At 47.8% G+C, this 24,488-nt stretch overlaps 1 protein-coding gene and 1 long non-coding RNA gene across 6 annotated transcripts in view; one reads left to right on the plus strand and one right to left on the minus strand.

The window, feature by feature from the left end:
* Nucleotides 1-9,207, minus strand: part of AFAP1L2 (actin filament associated protein 1 like 2) — a 117,736-nt gene extending 108,529 nt beyond the window's left edge. Inside the window, exons 1-2 of one of the 5 annotated variants that reach the window (XM_069567606.1) lie at nt 8,831-9,107; nt 780-833 (exon numbers count right to left, since the gene is read on the minus strand). In XM_069567606.1, the coding sequence (XP_069423707.1) occupies nt 780-833; nt 8,831-8,846 (70 nt within the window). In that variant the 5' untranslated portion in view covers nt 8,847-9,107. Of the gene's footprint in view, nt 1-779; nt 834-8,510 lie in introns of all 5 variants that reach the window. The other 4 variants (XM_069567609.1, XM_069567607.1, XM_069567605.2 and 1 more) reach the window with 4 other exon arrangements.
* On the plus strand, nt 8,716-22,859 carry LOC138427733 (uncharacterized). The gene is made up of 3 exons (XR_011252150.1): nt 8,716-9,265; nt 11,049-11,323; nt 21,323-22,859. It is a non-coding gene; the product is annotated as an uncharacterized lncRNA (long non-coding RNA).
* The last annotated feature ends 1,629 nt before the right edge of the window (nt 22,860-24,488 follow it).

A 24,488-nucleotide genomic window follows, 5' to 3' on the forward strand; every position in this document is an offset into this window, starting at 1 on the left:
GATGATCCCCTGGAGGAGGGCATGGCAACCTACTCCAGTACTCTTGCCTGGAGAATTCCATGGACAGAGGAGCCTGGCGGGCTACAGTCCATGGGGTCACAGAGAGTCAGACACAACTGAGTGACTTTCACTTTCAAGAAGGTGAGAGTCAAGCCACAGAAAATTAGTAAAGAGCTTGAAGTCCTTGTTAGAATGCAAGGGCCTATCCTATATAAACTTAGTGAGACAGCAGAGGAATTCTTTGCCCTTCCAGCTGACCTCGAGGGAATTACATAGCTGCTCTGAGAACCTAGGCTGCCTGGGAACAGACTAAGCATCCCCAGCTCAGAGCTTCCAGAAGCATGAGGGGCACAGCTGGTACCAAATTAACTGTGAGGACCACCCAGCCCCCTGAAGAAGGCAGGAACTGGAGGGGTCAAAACCATGTCAGAGGTTTCCGGGTATCTGCTCCCCTGAATTAATATAAAATTGCCCCTTACAAGTACAGCACAGCAGCTCTTACAAGTTATTCCACTAAGCAGCAGTTAGTAGTCTTTATCCTCATTCGTACAGATGAGGAAGCAAGGCCAAGAGGGATTAATTGACTTGCCCAAGGTCGCACAGAGTTAGTGGCCAAGGCCAGATTAGAACCCTAAGCCCCGGAGTGCCCAGGCCTGTGCCCAGCTCCAAAACATCCCTCAGAAATCGGTCCAGAGCATGGGCAGAGCCAGGTCTGTGCCCTCGGGAGCCCTGGAGGCCAGGTGAGCTGCTGCAGGGGGCACAGGCAGGCTCATACTCACAAGCAGAAACCTGCAGCATCCTTCTCTGCACCACCAGACAGCAACACCCCTGTGCTGGAACAGACAGAAACAGGCTCAAGTCGAGAAAGCCAAGGGCGGCCGCTGTGGGCCTGCAATCTCCACGTCTAGAATCTGGCTTTGAGACCGTGCCTCATTTTCCTTGGTGCCCAGGGCTCCTGTTGCCTAGAATTCATTCCTTCGCTCACTCCCCCAGCATGTCCCAGACACTTACTATGTTACCTGGCAGTGCACTAGGGCTGAGAGGGAGCCATCCTTGGAGGAGAGAAACATCCGAGTTTTGAACTGGTTTCAGGGCAGACAGACATAGAGACATATAATGATAAGACAATGTGACTTGAATTCAACAAATAGTTTCTGAGCACTTGGGATGTGCTGTACCTAAAATAGTGAGGGAACACAGAGCAACTCAGGGAAGGCTTCCTGGAAGGGGTGGCACGTGGGGCTAAAGACTGAAACAAGTTGCACTGAGTAGCTTAATCGTTTCCTGGCTAAAAGGACACTGATAAGGAAAGAGCCTGAAACTGTTCTGAGCACTTCTTTCTCAATAAGCCCTTGCTGTTATTGGAACAGGACTCTACCCACTAGAAGCTCATTTCTTGGGGATCTCTTATCTGGGTTCTGACTTTCTGAGTTAATCTCTTTCATCTCAGTGGACCTGTCTCTCAAATGGGAGCGAATAATCCCACGTCTTAGAGAGGCTTCGGGCTTCGGAGGCACGTTCACACAAAAGTCCTTGAGCCACAAATTCCTCGCACAGCTGATGGCATCCTCTTTCCCACCAAGGCTGCCGTGCTCCACTCTCAACAGGAAATTGGTTTTATTTATAAGAATCACAAGCCTCAACTGACGTTTACTGGGCTGCCCACATTCCCTCTCTCACTTCCCTTCCCCCCCGCAGAACACATTCACCCTCCAGAGATTCCTCAGCGACCACAGAGCAAGTGGAGCTGAAGAGTGCTCGGGAAAACCGGATGGACAGACGCTGGAGACTGTTTCCTAGAAGGGGATACTGAGGCCTGGGGAGTGACTCACCCGAACAAGCAGAACCCGTGGGGCTCCTGGTTCCCAAAGAGCTGCCTCTTCCTTGCACCCTGACTGTTCTCCCCTCCCGTTTCTGCCTAGGCTCTGGGAAGAAGTGCCATCTTCCCTCAGCTTGGGGAAAGCCTCCCATCTCTGGATGACAGAAGTCTTTAGAGAAACGCTTCCCATCATTAAAGGGATTTGGAAGAAAGCTGGCACAGCTTCCTCAGCTTTGAAGCTCCTTGGCCCCTCCTGCCCTTTAATGGGGCTTGGAACCAGCCCAGTTCTGAGAGCGCTCACCCCTTCTGAAAAGGGCAGGGGCCCAGAGCAGAACTCCCCCCACCCCTCCTGGCCTTTCAGCACCAAAGGTGACCTCTCAGGATTTGTTTCAGACCACTTCATTGCCAAAGCACTGAGGGCTCCCACACAAAGAGCTTCAAAGTCAGGAGGGTTCAAGGTCAAGTACGATCATGAGTAAACCCCGAGCTTAGGATTCGGAAGCATCACATCAGAGATTGTTCTTCAGTAGCTTTCCCACAGCCTTTTAAAGCCTTTAAAAGCTTCGAGCAATTATGTTAGATTTCTACACCATCACAAGATTTGGTTAAACCACATCATGTAAGTATGGAAGAGGTATCTGTTTCACTCTACACTTGCTCTTAATTTTCTAGGTGAGGAAAGTGTTACATACTGTTTTTCAAAGGCTCGCATCATTGGCTACACCTTAGAATCACCCAGAGCTTTAAAAAACACACCACCTAAGCTGAACCATTAAATCAGAATGTCGTGTGTGTGTGCCCGCACGCGCACATTCAGTTGTGTCTGACTCTGCAATCCCATGGACTGTAGCCCACCAGGTTCTTCTGTCCATGGCATTTTTTCAGGCAAGAGTACTGGAGTGGGTTGCCACTTCCTTCTCCCAGAATGTCTTGGATGGGGGTCATATTTTTAAAGCTCCCTGAATATCTCCTACATGTGTTTAAAGTTACGACCCTCTGCCTTAAGTAGAAATTCAACTGGAAAAACCTGAGCTCCTCGACAAGGAAGCACAACAAATTCAGATGACGCTTCCGAAGGTGAAACAAATACTATCAATCTGTTCATCCCTTTTAATTAGTTTTCCTTTTTCAGACCTTCCCTGGCCACAGATCACATGATTCCCACATACGCTTTCAAGTATTTTTACTGGCTTGACTCTTCACAGCTCATCTCTATCTTCCAGTGCCCAAGAATTAAGTGCCCTCTCCTGGCAATCAGGTAATCTGACTCAGAAACGAAAGAACACAGGAAAGGGATGATACACTTTTGACCAATTACTGTGATCCAAATTAAAGTAGCTATCTCAACTGTGCCTGTATGCCTCCAAGTGTGACACAATTTCAGGAAGCTTTGGCATGGACTTCCAAGTGCAATCCACAGATAGTAGGTCAGTCACATTTGGCCCTGAACACACTCACCAGCTGGAAGAGCAGTAGGAACCAGAATCCCTGACCACATGGTGCGAGTTCAGCCAATGGGCTCATCCACAGGGACACAAGGATGCTCTTATGAGACTCACAAATATGTAAACACCCAAGGACAGGAACCATCTCAAAGCACCCCATAGGATTTAGCACAGCTTAGACAATACCAAAGAAATTCACATGCAAAATACCGCAATTCTGCCATCACTTTCTAGGACAACTCTTATAAAAGCTCCACCTCTCTGGGGAAGACACCCCCACATACTTCCTCCTCTACCACCTTGGTTTTGCTTAGGAGAACCATGGCTGTCTAGTGGAATGGCTTAGAAAGGATGAGGAGAAAGCCTGGAAGTTTTATTGCATTACAGTTTATTGCATTACATACTGGGTGATATTCCAAAGACTATCCAGACATCTCTTTACATCTTAAGAAACAATGGAAAATCAGCCCAGAGCCTAAAAATGATAGGCTAGCTTTGGAGATGCACAATATGTAATATGCAGACTGGGGAATATGGAAAACCGTTTCTCCTGTACTAACTGATTTGTGAGAATTACAAATGAGAGAAAACATTTTGAGATTCTGGAGATGGTGATGAGGCAGTTTACCTATTCTTAAAAGTATCACAAACAATTCTCTACAATTTTTACAAATGTTCTGAGACTCCAAGTACATCTTGCACTTCGATTTAATTTTGCTGTTAAAACCACCATGTGCCTAGTTATTTCATAATTATTCAATCTTACCTTTAAAAGAAAAAGGCCCTCGATCTCTGACAGGCAAGAGGAGTCTCAGATACTAGAGGCTGCACTGGTTAATGGAAGATTGAGACCAACATACTTAATTTTACTTTGTTTGCAGTAATGCTTCCTAAGGCCCATTTGACTTCACACTCCAGGATGTCTGGCTCTAGGTGAGTGACCAAATCATCATGGTTAGCCCAGTCATTAAGATCTTTATGTGTAGTTCTTCCATGTATTCTTACCACCTCTTCTTGATCTCTTCTGACTCTGTTAGGTCCATACCATTTCTGTCCTTTATTGAGCCCATCTTTGCATGAAATGTTCCCTTGGTATCTCTAATTTTCTTGAAGAGATCTCTAGTCTTTCCTAGTCTATTGTTTTCCTCTACTTCCTTGCACTGTTCATTTAAGAAGGCCTTCTTATCTCTCTTTGCTCTTCTCTGGAACTCTGCATTCAGTTGGGCATATCTTTCCCTATCTCCCCTGCCTCTTGCTTCTCTTCTTTACTCAGCTATTTGTAAAGTCTCCTCGGACGATCACTTTGCCTTCTTGCATTTCTTTTTCTTTGGGATGGTTTTGGTCACTGCCTCCTGTACAATGTTATAAACCTCTGTCCATAGTTCTTCAGGCACCCTGTCTATCAGATCTAATCCCCTGACTCAATTCATTACCTCTACTGTATAACAATAAGGGATTTAAGTCATACCTGAATGGACTAGTGGTTTTCTCTACTTTCTTCAATTGAAGCCTAAATTTTGCAATAAGGAGCTGATGATCTGAGCCACAGTCAGCTCCAGGTCTCGTTTTTGCTGACTGTATAGAGCTTCTCCATCTTCTCCTGCAAAGAATATAATCAATCTGGCTTTGATACTGACCATTTTGTGATGTCCATGTGGAGAGTCATCTCTTATGTTGGAAAAGGATGTTTGCTATGACCAGTGTGTTCTCTTGACAAAATTCTGTTAGCCTTGGCCCTGTTTCATTTTGTACTCCAAGGCCAAACTTGCCTGTTACTCCAGGTATCTCTTGACTTTCTACATTGGCATTCCAATCCCTTATGATGAAAAGGACATCTTTTTCTGGTGTTAGTTCTAGAAGGTCTTGTAGGTCTTCAAAGAACCAGTCAACTTCAGCTTCTTCAGTATCAGTAATTAGAGCACAGACTTGGATTACTGTGATGCTGAATGGTTTGCCTTGGAAATGAACCAAGATCATTCTGTCATTTTTAAGATTTTTTTGTTTGCATTACTGCAAACAAAGCTAGTGGAGGTAATGGAATTACAGCTGAGCTATTTCAAATCCTAAAAAATGATGTTGTTAGAGTGCCCCATTCAATAGGTCAGCAAATTTGGAAAAACTCAGCAGTGGCCACAGGACTAGAAAAGGTCAGTTTTCATTCCAATCCCAAAGAAGGGCAGTGCCAAAAAAAGTGTTCAAACTACTGCACAAGTGCACTCATTTCACATGCTAGTAAGGTCATGCTCAAAATCCTTTAAGACAGGGTTCAGCAGTACGTGAAACGAGAACTTCCAGATGTACAAAGTGGGTTTCGAAAAGGCAAAGGAACCAGAGATCAAATTGCCAACATTCATTGGATCACAGAGAATGCAAAGAAATTCCAGAAAAATGCCTACTTCCGCTTCATTGACTACATGAAAGCCTGTGACTGTGTGGATCACAACAAACTGTAGAAAACTCTTAAAGAGGTGGGAATACCAGACCACCTTACCTGTCTCCTGAGAAACCTGTATGTGGGTCAAAAAGCAACCATTAGAACCTTACATGGAACAACTGACTGGTTCGAAATTGGGAAAGAAGTATGACAAGGCTTTATATTGTGATCCTGTTTGTTTACATGCAGACTACATCATGCGAAATACAGAGCTGAATAAATCATAAGCTGGAATCAATATTGCTGGGAGAAATAACCTCAGATATGCAGATGATACCACTGTAATGGCAGAAAGTGAAGAGGAACTAAAGAGCCTCTTGATGAGGGTGAAAGAGGAAAGTGAAAAAGCCAGCTGAAAACTCAACATTCAAAAAACTAAGATCATGGTATCCTGTCCCATCACTTCATGGCAAATAGAAGGGGAAAAGTGGAAGCAGTGATAGATTTTATTTCCTTGGGCTCCAAAATCATTGCAGATGGTGACTGCCACCATGAAATTAAGACACTTACTCCTTGGAAGAAAAGCTATGTCAAATTTAGACAATGTATTAAAAAGCAAAGACATCATTTTGCTGACAAAGGTCCACGTTGTCAAAGCTATGGCTTTTCCAGTAGTCATGCACCGATGAGAGAGTCAGACCATGAAGAAGGTTGAGCGCCAAAGAATTGATGCTTTCAAATTGTGGTGCTGGAGAATACTCTTGAGAGTCCCTTAAACTGCAAGGAGATCAATCCAATCAATCCTATAGGAAATCAACTCTGAGTATTCATTGGAAGAACTGATGCTGAAGCTCCAACACTTTGGCCACCGGATGCAAGGAGGCAACTCATTGGAAAAGCCCCTGATGTTGGGAAAGATTGAAGGCAACAAGAGAAGGGGACAACAGAGGATGAGATGGTTGGATGGCATCACTGATGCAATGGACATAAATTTGAGCAAATTCTGGGATATAGTGAAGGACGGGGAAGCCTGGCCTGCTGCAGTCCATGGGGTCACAAAGAGTTGGACAGGACTTAACAACTGAGCAACCAAAACAAAACTTAATTTTGCACAGGTCAACCTTTCAATGCAGTGACTGTTCAACATACAACTCAGCTTTTTCAGTGAATGGGGATTTCTACAATCTCTAGCGAGGGGGGGGCAGGGAAATTCCCAGATTCCTTAGCTGAAAGGTGCAGTACACAGATCAGTAACGTTCACTAGGGAACCTTGGAGAATTTTCTCCAGAATCAAACACTAAACGTGCCCCCTGCAATCCAGATAATTCTCAAGTGTATTCCCTTATCACTGGCTGTGCTTGATTTACTGCAAAATGAGGAGGCAGATGCATGGGTTACCCAAAACATAAACACTCTGAACTGGCAACTAAAATTTCCTTCAGCTGGCATAAACCATTCAAGGATCTTTGAGGGTGGGAGGATTTTAAACTCCCAAGAGAAAAAGATAACCAAGAAGACTTACTCAGGTTAAGGGCCAAGTCAAAAGCTATTAAGACAAAAACCTTCTGATAATCACTGGGTGTTTGGAAAGATGACCCAAAATGTTATCATTTGCCCTAAACTCAGAAGGATTAACATACTGATTTGAGAAAGTAGCTTGCAACTTGAACCTTCCATCAGGAGCTGACACAATTCAGGAAGGGCAGACTCCTGAGCTGGAAGGGTTTCTCAGAGAGACAGCTCAAAAGTTGAATTCCCTGTGAGGGTCCCTCCCAGAGGATGGAGGGGGCCCAGTGGGGCAGGGAGCAGCAAACTGCCATTTTAGAAGGAGAGGGTCTGTGGCCTCAAGTGTTCAGAGACTACAGAAGGACACATTCAGCCATCCAGGCACAAAACTGACGTGATCTCAGCAGAATTTGAGACCAAAAAAAAAAAAAAAACACCCCGGTTAGAAATGTGAGAGAGGCTTCAGGGAGGGTTCACAGGAAAAAAAGAGGAAGGTTGCCAGCTTAGTTAACCCTGTCTCCCCAGCTGTCTTCTGTGCTCTTGGCAAAGACCCTTCCTCACCTGTAACCAGCTAACCCAGATGAGAAAAAAACATGAGAAAAATCAAAAGATTCAACTTAGTTTAGAGAACCAAAGCTGAGCCCTAAAATTTATGTCAGTTCAGAAATGAGAAACCACTGGGAGAGAGATTCCTTGGGAATCTGAGCATTTTTCTACATTACTCTTTCCCAGGAGAAAATAAATATAGAAATAGTATTTCCTTTTGCAGGTTTGGTAGAGACAGACCAGGAAAATGCTAGAAGTTTCCCCAAAGGAAAGGAGTTGGGGGGGGGGTGGTCCCCACAGCGTCACGATTAAGGGGCAGCTCCTTAACCTTTTCCAAAAGACATGCCATGTGCCATCGGAGGCTTTTAGACTCCAGCCCCGGCGGCGGCGGGGGGTCTGAGCTCGGGTGCGAGCCGGGTACAACCAGCACAACCCAGGCCGGCCAGCCGCCCAGGAGGGTTTGGCCGAGATATCAGGGCCCAGGCCAACTCCGAAACTTGCTCAGCTGCGCCGGAGCTAAGCCTTTGGGCTGGGACGCGCTCCACCTGCCGGGCACCCTACTCGGCCCCGAATCCCGGCACCCCGCCCCTGCCTGGGGATAAGGCAGTTACCGGAGCACCCGCACGATTGCGGTGGCCCGACCAAGCCGGGAGCCGAGCTGCGCGCCCACCCCACCCCACCCCACCCCACCGCCCAAGCGCATCCCCTCGCAAGCTTTTATTCGGGGTCTGCAAGAAGCCCTCCACTCTGACTGGCGCCCGCTCCAGAAACCCCGACCACCTGCCCTTTCGCCCCCCAAGCAGCCCCGCACTCTTCCGACCTCACTCGGAAACTCCTCGGTCCCTGGCATCTTTCCGAGGTGGCCGGGGCTTAGAAGGTGGGTCCCCATGTGCACCCCCGGCCCTCCAACAGGTGAGACGCCTCGTCACGCCGAGCCCCCCGGCCTCCGCGCCTGGGAGGATCAAAAGATCTTTGGCACAGGTCCGGGCTGGGCAGGGGTAGCCAGCCTGGCTCACCTGAGCCCCGGAAGAACGCGAGGCGCACTCGGTGACGGCCCCCGCTACCCTCGGCCCTGCTTTCTGGCGCCGTGCGGGGGGGAAGGGGTTGGGGGCGCGTCGCCCCGGGACCCCGCGTCCTCACCTTTGAACCGCTCCATCGGGGCCGCGGCGTGCGCTCCTCGCGGCTCGGCTCGGGCGGCGCTGCGCTCTCGGCGCTCGGCTCCAAGCCCAGGGCCGCCGCGCTGGCCCCTCCCCGTGAGGTCACGCTCACGCCCGGACCTCCTGGCGCGGCTGCCGCGCCCGGGCCCCGGACCCGGTCCCCGCCCGGCGCGTCGGCCCCGCGGGGGAACTCCGCGGCCGGCCCCGCAGGACCGCCAGCTATCGAGTCCGCTCGCGCCCGGGGCCCCGCTCCCGCGCCGGCTGCTTCACGTCCCGGTTCCGAGGCTTGACCAAACGCTGGGGGAGGCCCCCGGGAGGGGCGGGCTCGGGCGGCTTACGGGAGCTCTTCTTCCAACCACCAGGCTGCGAACCCACTGCCAGGAGGTGGAGACTGAGGTCTGCGTCGGGAGGCTGAGAGGTACCTAGAGCACACCCCGCACCCCGGTTGACCCCTGGGTCTGCGCACTTTTGCCTTTGGCATTTCTCGAGGTGGGACATGGGGAGGGAGGTGGGGACAACCGAGTCCGTCCCCAGTTCTTCAGGACTTGCTGCTACTCTCTCGCAGTCTTTCTGGGTAGCCGATCGCAAAGACGTCTACTTGCTCTCTTCTACCCCCAGCCCAGGTTCCCTGGGCGCCTTGTGCCAGGTTCTCCCAGGACTAGAATTTATAGAGCCGCCTAGATAAATCCTGGAGAGCAAGGTTCCTGCACAGGCTAAGCGCCGACCGCCCCGAGGGGCAGCATCTATTCCCTAGGAGCCCAGTCTTGGCTCTAACTCCACCACTGCTGCCGGGAAGCTGCACACTTCCCGTCTTTTACCTTACTTTTTTAATCATTGGTCCCTCCAACAACAGGCCCATGTCCTCCCCACCGGCCCCCAAGGAAGACCCATGATTTCCTTTAAACTTCCATTTTCACTTTAACATTTCAATCACAGTTTGTGCTGAACGCCTGGTTTTGCAGCAAGTCTCCCCCAACTTCCTCGAAGGAACACTTAAGGAAGATTTTGTTGCTGCTGCTGCTGCTGTTTTCCAAAAGACTTCCTAATTCTTTCTTGGAACAGCAGAGTTAGCCCTGATGTGTTGAGACCTTCTGCCCCAGCAGTCTTAGAAACGTTTTTCTCAGTTCCATTAGCAGCTCAGGTTCTCCATAGCATCCACGGAGCTATCCTCGCAAGCCAGGCATGGGATGCTAAGGGCTGTACATGCATAGCCTTTCATTTTTTCCTATAAGCCTGTGATCTGAGTAGTATTATTTCTACCAAGTAGGTAAAGAAATTGAGGCTTACAGAGGTTAAACAGCTTGCCCAAAGTCACACAGCCAAAAGAGAGCCCAGCACACATTAAGCCCAGGTGGTCTGCTTCTAGATGTATGCCCACAAAACTTTCCTAGTGCTCGAGGAAGTACCAGGCTGTCTGTCACTGTCTTGGGAGGCCTCAGATCAGGGAATAATGATGGCCCCGCCAGGTAGGGGCTCTGGTTAGACCCAAGCACAAGAGATTCTGGGAACCCAGTGGAGGGCCCCGATCCCACCTGGAGAAGCCTCCTAAACCTTCTAGAAGAGGAAATGACTGAGCTGAGTCTTAAAAGATGGAGTTAGAGCTAGTTTGGTGACAGGAGGGGCAGAGTGACTACAGCCTTCCCGGGAGAAAGCGGGGAGCCACTTTAAGGGTCCAACAGTTGCGTGCTGCTGAAGCCAAAAGGAAGACCCCAGGAGCGGAGAAGGTGAGGCTAGAGGGGCCGGCACAGGCCTGCTCTCTACACGGAGTGATCTGAAAGTTAAGAGGATTGCAGCCCTGAAAAGTGAAGGTGTCCGGGATTTCCTGGGCAGCTGAGTGGAGGGTGGAGTGTAGGAAGCAGTCGCACCCACCAGGTGAGAAGTCAGTGGGGTGGTAGAAACCTGGAGGAGAGGACCGGGGCATAAATAGGCAGAAGTTCAAGGCCAGGGCTCTGTGCCTGAGTGCAGGGCTTGAGGGAGATGGAAGGGCCAAGGCAGACCCTGCGGTTTCCAGCAACTTAGGTGGCCAGGGGGCGAGTGTCCCTACTGGTCAGTTGTGTCTGACTTTTTGCAACCCCATAGACTTCCCTGGCCATCACCAACTCCTGGAGCTTGCTCAAACTCATGTCCATCAAGTGGGTAATGCCATTCAACCATCTCATCCTCTGTCATCCCCTTCTCCCCCTGTCTTCAATCTTTCCCAGCGTCAGAGTCTTTTCCAGTGAGCCAGTTCTTCGCATGAGGTTGCCAAAGTATTGGAGCTTCAGCATCAGTCCTTCCAATGAATATTCAGGGTTGATTTCCTTGAGGATGGACTGATTGGATCTCCTTGCTGTCCAAGGGACTCTCAAGAGTCTTCTCCAGCAGCACAGTTCAAAATCATCAATTATTCAGCACTCAGCTTTCTTTACAGTTCAACTCTCACATCCAAACATGACTACTAGAAAAAACACAGATTTGACTACACGGACCTTTGTCAGTAAGTAATGTCTCTGCTTTTTAATATGCTGTCTAGGTTTGTTATAGCTTTTCTTCCAAGGAGCAAGCGTCTTTTAATTTCACGGCTGCAGTGGTTTTGGAGCCCCAGAAAATAAAGTCAGTCAGTCAGTCCTCAGCTATTTATTCGCTAAGCCCCTGTTAGGTCCCAGCTGCTACCAGGCGCTGCAGAGAGCAGAGGCCAGGTAGCAGAGGGACTGCGGTTGGGAGTGTGGGGTGAGGGTGGGGAAGACAAGCAGGAAGAGAGATGAGCATCCTTGAATCGGATGCAGATAAGTGTCAGCAAGTTGGGGTGTTGGAAGCAGAAAGTGAAGGACCCCCACAACTCCAAGTAGGCCTAAGGACCCAGGTCTGAGCTCTCCAAGTCACCCCCGTACATCATTTCAGTTCTCTCAGCCACTCTTCCAGGTGGACTGGGCTCATGGGGGTTCAGAAAATAGGAAGAGTGTGGGCATCTCAGGGAACAAGGGAAAGGAAATAGTGTTCCAGGGGCCTCGGGAAGCAGGGACGGGGAACTGGGTTGGGATGGGAGAGGGTCTCTTGCTTTTTTTATGTTCTCCCTCCTCCCTCCCTTTCCTCATCTTGCAAATGGCTGGGCATGGCACCCACCCTCCCATGTACAGTGCCCAGAGACAATTGGACATTGCTGGGTCCCCGGTTTCCTTTCATGTTCTCCGGGGGAATCTGGTTGTGCAGCTTGGCAATTTGAGACCAGCCTCAAGTCTGGTGGCTAGTCATGCCTGACCAGATTTCAACTCCAGCCATCAGCTGGGACCAGTAGGTTACAGGGTCCAGCCCCGCTCCTCAGTCAGGCCTTTGTCACCGCTGACCCTCCCAGAGGGGTGAGGCTGACTCTAACTGAGGTCACTAAGTACAAAAGGTAGCATTCAAGTATTTCCATCCTATGAATGGAGAGGATTTTGGGGCCTCACCCAAGTCACCAAGTGAGGTAATCTCTTTCAGAACTCAGATTCAAAATTCAGGTTTCCTGGTTCCAAACCCTGGTCTGTGTCTCACCCCTGCCTGGCTATCCCGGAGCTCTAACAGGGCTTCGGCCCAGCCAGTCCTCTGGTGGCCGGCTCTGTTAGCACTTCCTGTAATGGCACCATCCTCTCAGAAAGCTGCGGGGGACTCCATGTCTCTCCTGCCTGCTCCCTCTCCCCATTCCCCCCACCACCACCCGGCTCCAGCCCTTTAATTGCCTCTTCTTAAATCCTTCTCTAGTTTATCCACGGAGACTTGGCAAATCTCAGAGCCTCTAGACAAACAGAAATCAATCAGAAATGTAAGCAGAATGAATTTAAAATGGGACTTCACCACACTTTTCAAGAATGAAACCAAAACACTGCTTCAAACCATCAGTAGGAATCAGGGCTTTGGAAGGCTCAGCACTGTGTTCCCCTCTTTCCAAGTCACGTGTGTGTGTGTGGCTCAATTGTGTCCAACTGTTATAACCCTATGGATTGTAGCCCACCAGGTTCTTCTGTCCATGGGGTTTTCCGGGCAAGAATACTGGAGTGGGTAGCTATTCCCTTCTCCAGGGGATCTTCCCAACCCAGGGATTGAACCCCGGTCTCCTACATTCCTATCTTAACTTCCCTGGTGGCTCAGATGCTAAAGCGTCTGCCTACAATGCAGGAGACCTGGGTTTGATCCCTGGGTGGGGAAGATCCCATGGAAAAGGAAATGGCAACCCACTCCAGTACTCTTGCCTGGAAAATCTCATGGACGGAGGAGCCTGGTAGGCTACAGTCCATGGGGTTGCAAAGAGTCGGACACGACTGAGCGACTTCCCTTTCCCTTTCTCCTACATTGCAGGGAGATTCTTTACTGTCTGAGTCACCAGAGAAGGTCCAAGTCCTGGATGCAGTTTAACCCCATGTGTTTAGTCCCTTTGCAACTTCGATAAAGGAGCCACCCCATTCAAATTCTAATTCTTTGAATTTCTGGCCTCTAGGATCAGAGGATCTGGTTTCCTGCACCTTCTCAACCTTCGGAGGGCTCTGACCATCCCCACCCCAGACAGACCACAGGATCCCTAATGGGCTGTCCTGTTGCAGGCAGTCCTGAAACCAAACTGAGTACCTCCAATCTGGAGGGAAGGTAGTGGGTGGGTGTTCCCACCAAGTTCAGCAGGGGTGGGGGTGCACCAGGGCCTCTGGGTGTTGTGGAAGAGTCTGGAATCTGCTAGAAGAGCTGACTCTCCCCTAATTTCTAAACCAGTTCTCGGCACCAGACAGGTTTCTTCAATCATAAAGTGTTGAGGCAATTGCCAGCTAAGGCAATGAGGAGGGAAGCCCAGCTTTATAAAATTTTCCTATTTAATTCTCACAGTCATCCAGGCAGCATATACATTTCCCCTTATTTCACACATGGTGATCTTGGAACTTGCCCAAGGTCACCACTTGGCAGGACCCAAGCCAGTCCCATTTGAGCACCATCTCTGACCCAACTACCTAGGAGTATAACTGCTGGGTGATTTGCTAATTCCATGCTTAACTCTTTGAGGAACTACCCAAAATGTTTTTGCAGAGGCTCCACCATTTCACATTCCCACCAGCAAGGCATAGGGGTTCCCGTTTCTCCACAGCCTCATCAACACTTTTTATTTTCCATTTTTAAAAATTATCCCCATCCTAGTAGGTTTCATTATTTTTTTAAGACAAGTCAACATGACATGAAGGTAATATTTCTTCTTAAATCTGGGTGGTTGCTACAAGAGTGTATTTTGTATTATACAGTGAGGACCACTGGCTCAGGTCAACCCACTCATAGTTTTGTTGATGCGCTTGAAGAAGCCAAGGCCTAGAATTTTGAAGTAGAAGTGTTTATTCAATATTCAGGTGACTGACCCTCCTGGCCAGCATGTTTGAAATACTTCAGAATTTAAAATAAGTAAATAACAACAAATATTTGGGTGGCTCAGAGGGTAAAGAATCTGCCTACAATGCAAGAGACCTGGGTTCAATCCCTGGGTCAGGAAGATCACCTGGAGAAGGGAAATGGCAACCCACTCTCGTATTCTTGCCTGGAAAATTCCGTGGAGAGAGCCTGGCAGACTACAGTCCACAGGGTCACTAAGAGTTGGACATGACTGAGTGACTAACACTTTCAAAGAAATACAAACAGCCAAGGCTTTGAGGAAGGGGTGTAGATGGAGGCGAGGAGAGTGGGTGGACACACGCCTCCTTGCTATGTCTTTTCCTCTCCCCATGCTTTCTTTCCTAACGCTTGCCCCGGCCCATCTCCAGGCCCTTCTGTCTCCTAACTTCTGCCCAGATTCCCAGTCCATTGATGCAGAACATTTCAGGGCTGTTCTGAAACCAGGAATCACCAGAGAATCCAACACTCAGGATGCCAGAATCCAGAGAGGCACCAGCACCAACCAAAGCAGACCAGCAGCTGGCAGGTGGCACCAGCGCCCAGTCTCAGCATCCAGCAAGAGCTCTTCTTCCAGCTGCTTGTGCTCAGGGCTCAGCTGCCCCTTCTCCCTGGGTAGTCCCAGCACTGTGTCACCCTAAGTTGTATGGAACCCCTGAAATGTGCCTGAATTATGGTGTCTGGGTAGTGGTCAGGGTCTTGATCTTGGTTTCACTTCTTTTTTTTTTTTTTCGCTGACTCTTCCTGTGATTGGTAAGATAGTCATTTCTCAGATGAGGCTTGGGCAGAAATGCAGCCGGACCAGAACTGACAGCCTTGCAGGTTCCTCAGAGTCCCCAGATAAGGACACCTTGCAGAGGAATCATTCCTTTGTGCCTGGAAGCTAAAAGTCCTTCCTGCTTCCTTCCCCAAACTCCCTTCCCTCTGCAGAGCCCCAGCTGGTCCTTCTAGACCCAGTCCAGAGGCCTTTCTCCTTCATCAAGTCTTCCCAGAACATTTTGAAAGGACTGAAGGATTAAAAGGATTCTTGAAATCCTGCTAACACTTTCCCACTTCCAAAATCCGTTTCTCATTTAATATCAGAAAACAACAACCTTCTTTTTAGGTCTTAGGCTCTCCAAAGAGCCTACAGGATCTTGTGAGCAGGAACTCAGTATAAGGCCCTTGATGGCCAGCCGATCAGGACTGGCAAGCCTCAGGTGCCTAGGTTTATAGACTGGCTGTGGGTCCACAGTCCCTGCCATAAGCCCGCAGCCACTTGTCTGCAATAGGTGCTTTCCCAGCACTGTGCTGCCAACAGGCTCAGCTCCCCAAGGCCTCTTGGGGCTGCCTGGGCCCACACCAGGCCAGAACAGCTCAGCCTCTTAATCCTCCATCTAGCAAGGCTGAGCTTCAAATTCTCATCACTACATTTCAGAACCCACTCCCTCCAGCCTGACCTGTCTGGTTACTCTTCCTCCCACTCCTTGGTGTACTCTTTTTGGATCCCTTTCCAATGGCTGGATGAAAGGAGTGGAATTTTAAGTCTTTTGCCCTAAAGTCACTGACTGGGGTAAGGGATAAAATATAAAACCTGGTATTGTTAACTATGGGCTTCCCTGGTGGCTCAGTGGTAAAAAAATCTGCCTGCCAGTGCAGGGGGTGTGGGTTCCTTCCCTGGGTTGGGATGATCCCCTGAGCGGAGGGTGGTGGGCAGATGGCAACCCACTGCAGTATTCTTGTCTGGAGAATTCCATGGACAGGAGAGCCGGTGGGCTACAGTCCATGGGGTCACAAATTGGACATGACTTAGCAACTGAGCACTCATACATAGGGTAAAAGGGATGGAAATGGGAAGTAGTTACTGAGTGATTGCCTTAACCTTGCAGAAACAAGATTTCATTTATATTGAAGATAACGTGGGCATGCACGGATGGAGCTCCTGCTAAGCAGCCCCGGGGTAGGCAGGAGGGATTGGAAGGCTCTCTGGGGTGCACAGGCGCATCTCTGTGACCCTGATCCAGGAGCCTTCCCCAGCAGGTCCTCTGTGCTGCTGCCAGCTCACCAATATGCCTACCCTTACACACACAGCATGGTTTTTCTTTAAAAGTATCCACTGAGTTCAGTCCCCCCAGTCTCAAGTTTGATAAGGGATGTGCCAAGAGAATGACTGACCTGGAGCCATAAGAGCAAGACTGGAGTTGGACTCTTGAGTCTCCTGATTCCCAGACCAGGGCTCTTTCTGCAGCAGCCACTGTGCTGAGGGTAGAAGCAGGTCTGAACCCAGTTCCTCCAGGATGGAAAATGCTGCCACAGCTGACCGAGGCCCCTGGTCCTGTTCTGCTCAGACAGTCTTTCTAGAGCCCCAGACACCAGGCTCTTCACTCTGGGTACAGCCTAGCACATAGAATCATCCACAAGTCATCATGAAAGAGTGAGGCAGTTTCCACAGGTGTGATTGTATCCCTGAGGGGACAAAAATTTGTTCTTGGGAGGGGCAAGAAATATCTCATGGTATATAAACACACACATACAGCATATAAACAGATACACAGTATGACTATGGCATTAAAATTTCATGGGCAAGTAAAATCTCAGCCACCAATTAAAACATGTTTGGAGCTTTTCCCCACACCACCAAACAATGCTCTGATATCAGCTGGGTACTCTATGATTCGACTCAGTTCCGACACCATCTACCTGGAGATAGCATCAACTCCAAAATGTTAAGGGTTCAGTCCTACAAGACTGCGCTCCAAGCCCTTCCCCGCCCTTAATCCCCACAGCTTCTGATGCCAATCCTAAATTCAGGTTATAACGTGTGCTTCTAATCAATTGCCTATATACTGCTGACGCTCAAGACTTTCTTTTCAGGTTTGGTTAATTTGCAAGGGTTGCTCACAGAACTCAGAAATACATTTTACTTCCTAGATTCAGTTCACTTCAGTCGCTCAGTCATGTCCGACTCTTTGCGACCCCATGAACTGCAGCACACCAGGCCTCCCTGTCCATCACCAACTCCTGGAGTTCACTCAAACTCACGTCCGTTGAGTCGGTGATGCCATCCAGCCATCTCATCCTCTGTCGTCCCCTTCTCCTGCCCACAATCCTTCCCAGCATCAGAGTCTTTTCCAGTGAGTCAACTCTTCACATGAGGTGGCCAAAGTACTGGAGTTTCAGCTTTAGCATCACTCCTTCCAAAGAACACCCAGGACTGATCTCCTTTAGAATGGACTGGTTGGATCTCCTTGCAGTCCAAGGGACTCTCAAGAGTCTTCTTCAACACCACAGTTTAATAGCATCAATTCTTCGATGCTCAGCTTTCTTCACAGTCCAACTCTCACATCCATACATAACTACTGGGAAAACCATAGCCTTGACTACCAGTTTGTAATAAAAGGAAACAGCTCAAGAATGGCCAGATGGAAGAGATGCCAAGGGCAAGGTCTGGGGAAAGGGCACAGAGCTACATGCCTCTCCCAGCTCATCACTATCTCCATATCTCCAGGTATTCATGAAAGCTGGAAGTTCTCTGAACCCTTTTCTTTTGGGTTGTTATGGAGTCTTCATTACATGGGTATTATTGATTAAATCACTGGCCACTAGTGATTGATTCAACCTTTCATCCCCTTCTCCCCTTCCTGGGGGGTGGGATGGGGGTCAGGGGGTTGGGACTGAAAGTTCTAACCCTTAAGTCACATGGTTGGTTCTCTTGGCAACCTGCCCCCAACCTTAGGAGCGCTCCAAAATCACCTCATTAACATAAACATGGGTGTGATGAAAGGGGGTTGTTATGAATATCAAGACACCTTTATCACGCTTATCACTTAGGAAAGTTCAAGGGTTTTAGAAATTTCTAAACAGCTATAAACTTCTTGTTATAAATCACAATATCACAAATAGAACCTAGGAGAAAATGTCTACAAAGGCTCCTGGACAGGGAGTTCCCTGGTGGCCCAGTAGCTAAGGGGGCCTGGGTGTGATCCCTGGTCAGGGAACTAAGATCCCACATGCCACAACTAAATATCCTGAGTGTAACTTAGACCTGATGCAGCCAAACAACTAAATAATTTTTTTTTAAAGGCTCATGAACAGAGGCGATGATTAGAGAAAGGTGAAAACACCAGAACATAGGCTCTAGAGTCAAGGTTAGACTCTCCCCTCTACCTCTTTCTAGCTGATGACCTTGGGCAACATACTCAACTTTTCTGTACGCCAGTTTATCCCTTCAGTCAAATCAAGATAAAAATTGTATTCACCTCACAAGTTGGCTGTGAGGATTCCATGTGACAGACAATACACATAAGGCACTTAATTCCACGTCTGAGATGTAAGTTCACAACAGGTGTTAGATGCAACAATGATCAAGATGGCTGGAAGGGAGGGCGTCTTCCCCCCACATGATAAGAGTCATTCGTGCCTCCTGTGGGCTTCCCTGATGGCTCATTGGGTAAAGAATCTGCCTGCAGTGCAGGAGACACGGGAGACGCGGGTTCAACCCCTGGGTTGGGAAGATCCCCTGGAGGAGGAAATAGCAACCCACTCCAGTATTCTTGCTGGAAAAATCCCATGGACAGAGGAGCCTAGCAGGTTACAGTCCAAAGAGTCGGGTGCAACTAAGCACACATGCCTCCTATGGCAGAGAAAACAAAGCTGCGGCTGGTTTCAGAAACCCCTCTACAGGAAGAAGGGTCCTGCTTGGTGCCAAGGATTAGAACTGGTGCTAAGATGTCAACCACTCATCCACTCACCCACCCACTCAGGTCTCTGCTCTCCATCTCTACTTCCCTGTGTCTGACCCTAAGCATGGCACCTGGGGCTTTATTGGATGATAAACTGCACAAAGGGATTTATAGCCTCAAAGGGGACCAGAAACACCATCTTCACTGGCAAAAAAACCTCTTATCTACTAAGTGAGTGCTTCTTGGATGGTAACGTGTATAGCAATCACCTGGGGATCTTCTTAACATTCAGCATCTGATGCGGAAGATCTGGAGCAGGACCAGAGAATCTGCCTTTGTGACAGCCTCCCAGGTGATGGGGATGCCCTGGTCCAGCACTACCAACGGAGGAGCCAAGCATTCATGAGGCTTTCCTTTCTCACAGTTAACCAAACCGAGGAAATGATGCTTCCCTTTCTCTGCTGATGGTTGCCTATTATTTTATCATGGGCCCATGATAAAAGCATCTAGAAAATGTCATGCTGGTAAATTCTAGAGAGGACTCTTGAGAGTCCCTTGGACAGCAAGGAGATCAAATCAGTCAATCCTAAGGGAAATCAACCCTGAATACTCATTGGAATGACTGATGCTGAAGCTCCAATATTTTGGCTACCTAATGTGAAGAGCTGACTCATTGAAAAAGACCCTGATTGTGGGAAAAGATTGAGGGCAAGATGAGAAGGGGGCAACAGAGGATGAGATGGTTAGATGGCATCACTGACTCAATGGACATGTATTTGAGCAAACTCCAGGAGATGGTGAAGGACAGGGAAGCCTGGAGTGCTGCAGTCCTAGGGTTGCAAATAGTTGGATAAAACTCAGTGACTGAATGAACAACAACAAATTCTGGAACAAAATCTTCAAGGCGAGTCCATTCTGCACCTGGGGTCACAACTGGTTACTGAGGATTCTGAACGTTGAGTTACAGTGAGCTTGCTTCAGTGCTCCTACTGGATCACACAGTTGTACTTGTTTTTCTTTCAGGATCAAAATACTCTGGGGGAGAAGAGAAGGGGGTGCAGAGGAGAGAGGGGAGGGAGAAGAAAAGGCTGGCCAGGAGGAGACAGTGTGGAGAGAGAGAGGAGGATCCTAGCCAGGAGCTTCCAACTTCCCTTTTGTTTGGAAACAGCCTCAGGTAGCCAGCGTTTCTCCTGGCAGAAACAACTGAGAGAAGGTAGATGGGAACAGAGGAGGCTCCACCAGGGCAGAGCACTTGAAACCAGGCCACTAAAATCCGCTGGTGTCTGGGGACCTCGTTCTGTCGCTCGATTAGAATTTTTAGTGTAATTCAAGTAATGTTTACGGAAGGTCCCAGAGCAGAAGGGCTTGGGGTGTGGGGTTTGGAGCCAAGAACAGGCAGGTCCCAGATGGCAAGGAACAACAATCGTTTTTCTTTTTTTAAAAAAAGCACTTGAGGAGCAGTTTTCTCAGAAAAAGAGTAACCTGTTAACATACATAACGGCGAGAGTCCAGTCTCTCAACTTGGACTGTTGAGAGAATGCAGCTGCCCGTGTGCATGACCTGGGGATGGGTTCTTGGGTCGGCCCCGCCCACCTCAGGGCTCTTGGTAGGATTCACATCCTCCCACACACAAATACTCTCACAATTCAAACAACACGTGGGGGCATCACAGTGCTCAGTGTCTTAGAGTCCATGGTCTCCCCAACAGATGGGCCACCTCCAGCAGGGCTGTAAGACTAGGAGAGCTGGAACTCCCCCCTGCCAAGTGGCTAAGACTGTGTTCCCAATGCAGGGGGTCTGGGTTCAATCCCTGGTTCAGACACAGATCCTGCATGCCACAACTAAGACCCAGCACAGCTAAATAAATAAGTAAAAATAAATATTAAAAAAAAAAAAGAAAAGTGGGAGAACTTGGGAGGCTATGATAAAAGATTTTCCTGAGCTGGGTCATAGCTTGACTCAGTCCTTCAGACTGAAGGGCTGGCATGACTGAATTACCCCAGGTCCATCGTTGATGATCAGTGTGACACTGGGCATTCATCATCTGTAAAATGGGGATAATAATAATACCTAGTTCATAGACAATGTTGTAAGGATGCTCCAGGATGAAGCACAGAAAAAAAGAGCATAATATCTGCTATTGCGTGAATGTTCAAAAGCGGGTTGTGGGTGCATTTATCTAGGGGTTAAGTCTTGGAGTGAGGTGGATGGAGGAGAGAGGTAAAGGAAAGAGCTAAGAGCTTAGAATGTAGTTTTTCTCCAAGTGCTTTCCTTCATGTGCATAGAACCAATTCAACACCCTCATCCTAAGCCATAAACGTATATCCTTCCTGCTCAAACTTCTTGCCCACCCTCCACTAGGGATAAAGCTAACATGGCCACTTCAGAGCCTCTAATGTCAGAGCTCTGGAAACACAATGCTCTTTTTTTTTTTTTTCCAGTTGTTGCATGCAAACTCTTAGTTGCGACATGTGGGATCTAGTTGCCTGACCAGGGATCGAACCTGGGCCTGCTGCACTGGGAGCATGGAGTCTTCAGCCACTGGACCACCAGAGAAGACCCTGCCCTCGCTCTTGATTTCTACTCTCTCCAATCTCCCATCCTTCTGCATCTCCAGTCAACTCGTGGTGGAATCTCATTCTTCTCCAAAATCGATTGCATCTTTCTCCACTATATAGCTTTTGGTTTTTACGATAAAAATAAAACTCTGTTTACACTTTTTCAAATTAACTGCCCTTCTTTTAATTGCTGTGTTGAATCCCAAGTAATTGATATGTCATAATTTATATAATCATCCTCCCACAGAGGGGTATTGAAGTGATTACTAGATTTCAATGTTCTAAATAGAACATCAAAAAAATATCTTAATACAGATTATCTTTCTTCCTTTTAAAAACATTTTTATTGAGATATAATTGACATACTGTGCAAATCACCCATTTAAAGTGTACCATTTAATGCTTTTTACTGCATTAATAGAGTGGTGCAGCTGTTCATGGGGTCGCAAAGAGTTGGACACAGCTAGGGACTGAACGACAACGACCATCACCACAGTTGATTTTAGAACATCTTGATCACCTTAAGAGGAAATCTTATAGCTGTTCGTCATCACCCCATTCTCCCCATTCCCTCACCATTAGGCAATCACTCATCTATCTTCTGAATCGACAGATCTGCTTGTTCTGGAAATAAATGGAATTATTTAATATCCCCAAAGACATTCCATTCCACTGTCTTTTCTGCCTGGATTCTTTCGATTAGCATGATGTTTTCAAGGTTCATCCATGTTAGAGTATGTATCAGAACTTGTTCCTTTGTATTTTCAAGTAACATTCCATTGTATGGCTATATCACATTTTATTTATGAATTCATCAGTTGACAATGATTTGTTTCCACTTTGGGTCTATTATAAATAATGCTGCTGTAAATATTCATGTACACTGCTTTCTATGCACATGTGTTTTCACAGCACTGCATAGCTATGCCCTTACTCAGCTGTTGCTCTTACGGTTCAGCCCTTGTTCATACGCTGAGCTCACGCTCTCCTCTCCACCCCAAACCTGCTCCTCTTCCAAAGCACACTACAGGTTCCACCACCTCTCCTGTTGCACAACCCAGAAACTCAGCCATCATCCTGTATGCTCCTCTCAACTCTTCCACCCTCCTCCCCATTGCAGCCCACATCCAGCCCAGTTGCAATTCAAATAGAAGCATGGCCCCAAGAATGCTTTGCAAATGGTCTAGAATCAATCAGGCCATTAATTCTTTACACTCTCATTCCCCTCAGTTTATATTTGTCGAGTTACTGGATTAATGTCTATTTGCTCACTATTTTATCTTAAGTGCTCAGCATAGCAGCAACTACTGCCTATTTTATAGCAAGACTGTAAGCCAGTTTGGGTATGTATCACATTCCTTTTATAACATCTCACAGATCCCAATACACTAGTACTGCAATAAAATTGTGTTGCCTTGAATTGTTTCTTTTTCTTTTTCTTTTTTTTTTTTTTTTACAAATTTTTATAGAAAAGTCAACATTTTTGGTGTGCAGTTCCATGAGTTTTAAAAAATGCATAGTCACAAAATGGTCACCACAATTAAGATGCAGAACATTTCGTCACGTCCCAAAATTTTCTTGTATTGCTTTATAGTTAACGCTCCCCCTTCCCTATTCCCCGGAAACCTCTGATTTGTGGTTTTGTCAAATATGGATGTGAGAGTTGGACTGTGAAGAAGGCTGAGCGCCGAAGAATTGATGCCTTTGAACTGTGGTGTTGGAGAAGACTCTTGAGAGTCCCCTGGACTGCAAGGAGATCCAGCCAGTCCATTCTGAAGGAGATCAGCTCTGGGATTTCTTTGGAAGGAATGATGCTAAAGCTGAAACTCCAGTACTTTGGCCACCTCATGCGAAGAGTTGAGTCATTGGAAAAGACTCTGATGCTGGGAGGGATTGAGGGCAGGAGGAGAAGGGGATGACAGAGGATGAGATGGCTGGATGGCATTACTGACTCGATGGACGTGAGTCTGAGTGAACTCTGGGAGTTGGTGATGGACACGGAGGCCTGGCGTGCTGCGATTCATGGGGTTGCAAAGAGTCGGACACAACTGAGCGACTGAACTGAACTGAACTGAGTGGCAACCCACTCCAGTGTTCTTGCCTGGAGAATCCCAGGGACGGGGGAGCCTGGTGGGCTGCCGTCTATGGGGTTGCACAGAGTCAGGCACGACTGAAGTGACTTAGCAGCAGCAGCATTCCTATAGTTTTGCTTTTTCTAGACTATCATGTGAATCTAATCATATATCTGTGGCTTTTTGATTCTGGCTTCTCTTCCACTCAGCTAATGACTTTGCACTTCACCCATGTTACTGTAAGAGCTCATTCCTTTTTATGGTCGAGTACTATTTCATGGTATGGGAGAACTACAGTTTATCTGTTCCCCAGTTAAAGAACATTTGGGATGTTTCCAGCTTTAGGCAGATTGAATCACGGCAGTATAAACATTCATGGACAGGTTTCATGGGAGCCAAGGTTCTGGTTTTACTTGGATGAAGACCTAGAAGATGGACTGTACTGTCATATGACCGGTGTATGTTTAACTTTCAAGAAACTGTCAAACTGTTTTCCAGAGCAGTTGTATCATTCTGTATCCCCACCAGCAGTGTGTGAGAGTCCAGGTTTCCTGCCTTCTTGCCAGCACTTGGTGAGAATTTTTATGCTGCCTGGATTCCAGTACGTTAGCAGATAGGTGATTAGCAAATATTTTTTTCCCACCTGAGGCTTGTTGTTTCATTCTCTTTCTCCAGAGGATCTTCCTGACCCAGGGATCAAACCCAAGTCTCTTGCATCTCCTGCATTGGCAGGTGGATTTTTACCACTTGTGCCACCTAGGAAGCCCTTTTGAAGAGCCTAAATTCTTAATTTTAATGAAGACCAACTTATCACTTTTAAAATCTTATGAATCATGCTTTTGGTATCATATCTAAAAGGCTTCGCCTAACTCAAAGTCATGAACAATTTCCCTTATGTTTTCTTCCAGGAAATGCATAGGTTTAGGTTTTACATTTATGTCTTTGGTCTATTTAATTTTTTTTATCCCATGAACTTT

This window comes from Ovis canadensis, chromosome 22, assembly GCF_042477335.2.
Source record: "Ovis canadensis isolate MfBH-ARS-UI-01 breed Bighorn chromosome 22, ARS-UI_OviCan_v2, whole genome shotgun sequence".
Classification (NCBI taxonomy): domain Eukaryota; kingdom Metazoa; phylum Chordata; class Mammalia; order Artiodactyla; family Bovidae; genus Ovis; species Ovis canadensis.